This window comes from Austrofundulus limnaeus, unplaced genomic scaffold (assembly GCF_001266775.1).
Source record: "Austrofundulus limnaeus strain Quisiro unplaced genomic scaffold, Austrofundulus_limnaeus-1.0 Scaffold18, whole genome shotgun sequence".
NCBI classification, from domain to species: Eukaryota; Metazoa; Chordata; class Actinopteri; order Cyprinodontiformes; family Rivulidae; genus Austrofundulus; species Austrofundulus limnaeus.
This window is the reverse complement of record NW_013952420.1, coordinates 2,262,013-2,268,826: the sequence shown is the minus strand read 5'-3', so window position 1 is coordinate 2,268,826 and position 6,814 is coordinate 2,262,013. Positions and strand designations below refer to the sequence as shown.

The window sequence follows — 6,814 nt, the reverse complement described above, 5'->3', positions numbered from 1 at the left end:
ATATTTATGTTTGTGGTTGTAATGTGACAAAATATGGAAAAGTTCAAGGGGTATGAATACTTTTGCAAACCACTGTATATATATATATCTTTGATTTAACCAGGTAGATCTCCCTTAAATTTAGATTTTTATGGGAAAATTTAAAGTGTCTCTTAAAAAAGGAGATTTTAAGGTCTAAATTTTTTTACCTATACATATTTATTCCACTCAATTAATATGTTATTTATTTATTTTCTATTATAAGTTTTATATCGTGATAGTATATCATTACCGCCACTCATCATAATGTATATCATGATATGAATTTTTTTGCCATATCACACATTCCTACCCACTGTCCCTCCTCTGGAGATGTCCAAACCATCACAGTCTGTCCTCTCTAACTTTATCTCCCAGTTGTTGATGATCACGTTCCTAATTCCTAATCTTATCCATCCTTGTCACTCACAAGGAGAATCTGAACATCTTCAGCCTTTCCGTTTCCAGTTCTGTCTCGTGTATTTTTTGTCGGTCACTGTCTCCAAACCATACACCACGGCTGGTCTTATTACCCCCTTATAAATTGTTCTTTTGACCTTTGCTGCCACTCTTTTGTCACAAATCATTCCTGAAAATGTTCTTTAATCCACCCTCTCTGGACTCTCTTCTTCATCTCTTTACCACACTTACACACAACACAAAGTCCTGAAGTCCTTAAGGACTTCGTAGGGTAAACATTGTGCTTCCAAGACATTATATGACTGTCCTGAGTAGCATGTCAATGGTCTGACCCATCAGCCTAAAAATAAGTAAGACTTCCTGTTTCTCTATTGCTACTAAGAGAAAATTAGGTTGATTTTTTGGGTTCAATATGGTTTAGATTAGAAGTAAATATTAATACATTTCCCTAAAATTGTTCCAAAATCAGTTTACTGTTGACAGATACCTGAAAACAAAACAAAAAAAAGAAAGAAAAGTTTGAAAGAAAAATTAACCGTGTTTGTCTTTCTCTGTGTCAAACCCATAGACATTATTATTTTACAATACTATTTTCATTAATGAAGACATGTCAGAATCAGATTTATTGAGCAAGTATTTTCACATAAAAGGAATTTGATGTGGTATTGTTTAGGTGCAGAACCTACAATGTGAACAAGAAATAAAAATCAAAAGTACAAATATTTAAACAAAAGATATGAAGTATAACATCAAGATAAATAAATTATGAGATAATTGACTTGATAAGCGTGATGAAAACTAAGAAATGGAGCTACAGACTAGCAGTGCACAAAACTAAACCAAACCAAAACAAAACTGCAAGTAAACGTTCTTGCAGATGAAAACCGTTTTGTGTAAATGTACATAATAGCAGTGCTCACACGGCATTACCATAGTTTTTGTCCTATAGTAAAAAAATGAAGTATGTGTCTAAACTTTTTACAATACTGTACTTTTTCTATTAGGACAGTCGGTGTAATCTAGGAACAGCTGACATCTGTGATTTGTGTGAAGTAGAAAGTTAGCAAATGAGTGCTGTAGGTGGCATATTTATTAATTGTTTTATGTGAAATTAATAATGGTTTATTTATTTGTAGAGGCTTCAAAAAGACATGGCTGCTCAATGCTAATTGCTCGACTGCACTTGAGGGCATCTTAAAGCTCCCAGTTAATTTTATCGTGTTCTGCTCTTTCACAAATCAATACTTGCATTGTTGAGGAACACGGCCTTCTCTTTGTCTTCTGAGTAGGTCAGTCTTCCAGCGTAACAAGGCCTGTGTGTTTGCCCCTGTTTGTTTGTGGCTCATGTTTCTGTGGGTGTGAGAAAACAAATCTGCTCCCAGATAAGTCATCAGTGAACCACATGGTTTTGAAGAGGTTGTGATCTCGACATAGTTGCATTTCGTAAACGGTGCGTTGTGACTGTGTGGAATTGCACCCACTGACATAACTACTTATTCAGGGCTCAACTTTCCCATCCATTATTTTCCTCTGGGTATTACAGCCGGGCCACCCATCAGAATATTTGCAGACGTTTGTCCCAGTCAGCATATTCTTAGACTGTGGAATTTCAGACCAAAAAAAAAAAAAAAAAACATTGATGGGAGTGAATTTTATTATATTCAACCTTTTAAAAGGTTATACAAATCACACTGAGCCTTTTTGTTTTCAGTGATAAAACTTTAGCAAATAAAATCAGTTTTTGACTGGGTCAAATACATTTTTGTCTTCTAGTGTGGCATCTGTTTGTCTTCCATTTCCTTCTTTGAAGAACCCGTTGACATGTCATGCGGCCATGAGTTTTGCAGAGCATGCTGGGAAGGGTAAGTAATTTGTATTTTCTCCAGCAAACACTTGGATTTGATGAAAAACTAGATGACCTTCTAGTTGGGGTCAGGGTTGACTGAACAAATAAATACCTGCGTGAAATAAAGGCCAGCCAAGAAGAAGTGAAGGAAAGGGTGGAAAATGCAATCTTGTCATTAAAGTCTTATTACCAGAGCCGGTTATCCTATTATATGTTGATCTGTTTTATTGTCTTATAATGTAGATGAAAATTGATGTAATGTTAATGACTCATTTTCACATACCAACCATCTTTAATACTGAACCAAGGTAGTAGTTTGTAGCCTCTGTGCTGCCTTTTAGTTCCAACATACTGTCCACAGTGTGCTCTCTCTCTGAATTTAAACACAGGAGTTACTTTGAACGGAAAAGCTTTGTAGCCATAGTTGAACTCACCTGTGACATTTATTGTGATTCTAATAAAAATAAATCCAATTTCAGTTGACTTGCATATAAATATACATGTCTGGGGAATGGGAAAAATGTCAGTTTCTTATTTCATAATTCCTTCTGAGGCATCAGATTATCTCACTGAAGAAAAATATAAGAAGTCATACTAATATTTGTAAAAATGGAGAAAAACATAAGCCTGGCTTGAATACTTAATACCTTAAGCAGCCGAAGTAAATACAAAGCTTTGTTTTTGTTAGAGAAAATGTGGTTTGATTTGTTAACTGTGAATCAGCTGTAGGGTTTTTTGATTTACTTTTAACCTCGGCATGGATTATAGTTTTCCATCGCCACAATGGATTTCCATCATTTTGAACGTGGCGAGGACAGATTTCTGTTGTGTTATTGGGACTAACCTGGTGCTGTTTAAATCTTGTGGCTCCACATGTCTTCAGCTACAGAACAGAAGTCCAGTTGCTTTGTCTTTTTTCTTTTATTTTCCATGTCCTTGATGACTGAGAATCCGTAGAAACCTCCGATAGTAAAGTTGGTCTCGGGCCACATCGATACTAAAGTTACTCAATCGATACTTTACTTCCAGCATGTGGCTTCTCTTCCAAAAATAAAAAAGTTGCACCCAAGCATCCGACCTGAGGCAGGTTCAAATATAAACAGTGAACTAAACAAACATGTCAGACATGTATTGGCTCTGATTGCACAACTTCAGAATCAACATGCTAACAAGTAGCATCCATGGTTAGCTCCTTTTGTAAACAGAGTTGAATGTTTCATCACATCTTTTTCTGCGCATGTGGGTTGCATCAGGGCTGTGGAGAGTTTACACTGGAGTCACATGGAAGTAGCATTTAAAATATAATGTGAACGTCCACCCTAAGTAATCGGAGTTGAGTATTAAAACCTGCAGTGTAAACATAGCATAACATTGTATTCAGGATCGGCCCGTGATATAGGCAGCTAGACTACCTGCACCAGTGGTATTCTACCTTCATTATATACGGATGTTCAGATGTTAGAAATTAGTAAAATGCTCTTCAAATGGCAAGAAAATGCAGTTTTGAGTAGATTTCTTTTTAGGTTTTGAAAAAAAATTCAGTCAAAAGGTAGTTTTTTTATTTTTGCTTCAATTCCTGCTTATGTTTGCAATGAATTTTTGCTTTTGAAGGTTTTTAAACCTAAAAATTCAAGAGGGAGAAGCCCACAACATTTTCTGTCCTGCCTACGATTGTTACCAACTAGTGCCAGTGGAAGTCATAGAAAGTGTGGTCTCCAGGGAGATGGACAGGCGCTACCTCCAGTTTGATATTAAGGTAAATGTCATTTTGTTGTTTTTTTAAATAAACATTTCCTTTAGTTTATTAGCCACTGAAATGATGAAAGACAAGTTGACACTGAAGTGTGAGCCCTCGGGCACAAAGTGTTGTAAAAATGTTTTCATCACTGTCAGCCTCACTAAAGCTCAGTCGCACATGGCGTTCAGCTGCCGTCTGCTTCAAATCATCCTCGCCTCTGGTTTTTGCAGGCGTTTGTGGAAAACAATTCAGCGATCCGCTGGTGTCCTGAGGCGGGATGTGAAAGAGCGGTACGACTGAACACTCAGGGCCCTGGGACCTCCACTGTCGACCCTCTAAGTTTTCCTCTGCTTCGGGCACCTGCTGTAGACTGTGGGAAGGGCCACCTCTTCTGCTGGTCAGTAATTCAGTGTTTTGCAGTGCAGCACTCGTTCTGGATTGTTTTTGTTTTTCAAAATTCCTAATGTAGACCAGGGGTGGGTAGTCCTCAAGGGCTACTATCCTGCACGTTTTATTTGTTTCTCTGCACCAACACACCAGATTTGAATGAATGGTCGAAGCTTCTGCAGAACCTTGAGGTAATTTAATCACTGAATCAGGCATTGGAGCAGGGAAACAAGTAAAACATGCAGAATTGTGGTCCTTCAGGTCCAGGATTGCCCACCCCTGAACGTCAAATAATTTTGATCTGCCTTTTTCCTACTACGTCAGGACTCTCACTGTACATTTTCAGAAAATGCTATTTTAATCCAAACATTAGAAGTCGAATCAAAATTGAATATCCTGGCTGTGTGTACTCTTGTAGTCTTTGACTGTGTGCCAATCTGGGAGGGTGCAGAAAAGCATCTATTGTCCTCCACCTTCTGTTCTCGGTATTCATGATTTTTCCCACACTGCTCCTGCAGTTCCCTTCCCACCCAGTGTTATAACCTCCATCTCACCACAATTAATCCTACCTAATTACAATGATGGTACCTCAGTGCACCTTACTTCATTACACTGTTCTTGAAAGTGGCTGTTGGGTTCACAGAGGAGTTTAACGGACACGGCGTTTGTTCGGGGAAATGAATCGCTCACACACACACACACACACACACACACACACACACACACACACACACACACACACACGCACGTTCAGCCAGACGAATTCCCAGAACATGAAGAGGATGTGCAGTTTGGAGGCACATTTGGCCGGCTGAAGGTTTTACAGCATATGTTTTATAGATGTAATCCTCATTTGTTTTAATTTTATTATGTTGAAGGGACAGAATGGGAGTTTTTCCCTTACCTCCAGTTTCTCTGTCTTTCAGGGAGTGTCGAGGTGAGGCCCACGAGCCCTGTGACTGTGAGACCTGGAAGCTGTGGCTACAGAAAGTCACTGAGATGAAACCTGAGGAGTGTGAGTATTTACTGGGATACACGTTCTGTAGTTTACAGGAATGTTGCATTGTTTGTACAAGTTAAACAAAATCCCAACAAAATGTCAGAGGTTAAGTTTTGTTTTATGGACTCGATGTGAAATTGGTTTATGGAAATGTTGTATACTCTAAAAATTTTTATTCCTATTCTACTGTCCTCAAGGGGTGTAACAATACATCGATCCACATCAATATATTGATTAAATGATTAATGATTCAGTTACATCGAGGCAAAACTAAACATTAGTACAAATTATCTTCAAATGCCCGGTGTGGATTGATTTCAAATGTCTGTTTAACTCAACAATTGTGTTAGATGGGCATATGGTATTACATCATATCAATTGCAGACCTGTGATTTGAATTGAATTGTAATTATATCACGACAGACTTTGTGACTTCGAGAAACATATATCATCCAAACAAATCAACATATCGTATTGTGATAAAACTAGTGATTTAAACCCCTACTCTTTAAGTTAATCTCTATACCAAAGGAAATGTATTAAATTACAACGTTGTAAATTGCTATATCTGAGATCCCAGTTTATTAACCAATCACATTGCTGTTTAGATTTTTGTACATTTGCAGACAAGCTATAGATAACTGGGACCAAGTTGCCTGAAGCTCATTTTTAGTTAACACAGTTTAGCTTTAAATCGGTTAAATGACACAGTTTTCATAATAAATTATTGATTAAAACGACTGACCCACTTATCAGGAAATCGCTGAGTTTTGAAACCATAATTGGACTGGAAGTACAGTGTAGTAGATGATTTAAGTTCCCCAAGTTGCTTCTAAGTGCCATTTTGTTGATGTGACAGTAGAAAGATAAAGGCAATTATTTTGTTGTGGGACCATTTCCTGCTTCGATTTCCCAAGATTCTGTTTCATGTTGGCATTTCAAACAACAGATCAGAGATGCTTTGATAATAGCCAATTACTCCCTCTCAATGTGTGTGTGTGAGAGAGCAGGAGGGAGTTTGAACGTGGGCAAATTGTGAGGATGATTGTGAAATATCTAAGGAACACACATTATTCAGGCAGGACAATTTCCCGCTCACTGTAGTGGTCTGTATTGACGCTGCGGTAATAGCCATTCTCATTTTATCTCATTATGTTTTTATTTGTTGTGCTTACCTCCCTCTACTCCTGTTGAAGTGGCGGGTGTGAGTGAAGCTTATGAGGATGCAGCAAACTGCTTATGGTTGCTCACTAACTCTAAGCCCTGTCCCACCTGCAAGTCTCCGATACAGAAAAACGAGGGCTGCAATCACATGCAGTGCACCAAGGTGAGTCGACAGGCTGGACACTGCATTACAGATGCCAGGTTCACTGTGTGTGTGTGTGTGTGTGTGTGTGTGTGTGTG

General features: G+C 38.2%; 1 protein-coding gene across 2 annotated transcripts in view; it reads left to right on the top strand.

Moving 5' to 3' along the window:
- Positions 1 to 6,814, top strand: part of LOC106514231 (ankyrin repeat and IBR domain-containing protein 1) — a 56,539-nt gene that overhangs the window by 23,732 nt on the left and 25,993 nt on the right. For both annotated transcript variants that reach the window (XM_014003389.1, XM_014003390.1), the window contains exons 7-11: positions 2,212 to 2,300; positions 3,896 to 4,040; positions 4,253 to 4,419; positions 5,336 to 5,424; positions 6,606 to 6,736. In XM_014003389.1, coding sequence (XP_013858843.1) covers positions 2,212 to 2,300; positions 3,896 to 4,040; positions 4,253 to 4,419; positions 5,336 to 5,424; positions 6,606 to 6,736 — 621 coding nt within the window. The remainder of the gene's footprint in view (positions 1 to 2,211; positions 2,301 to 3,895; positions 4,041 to 4,252; positions 4,420 to 5,335; positions 5,425 to 6,605; positions 6,737 to 6,814) is intronic.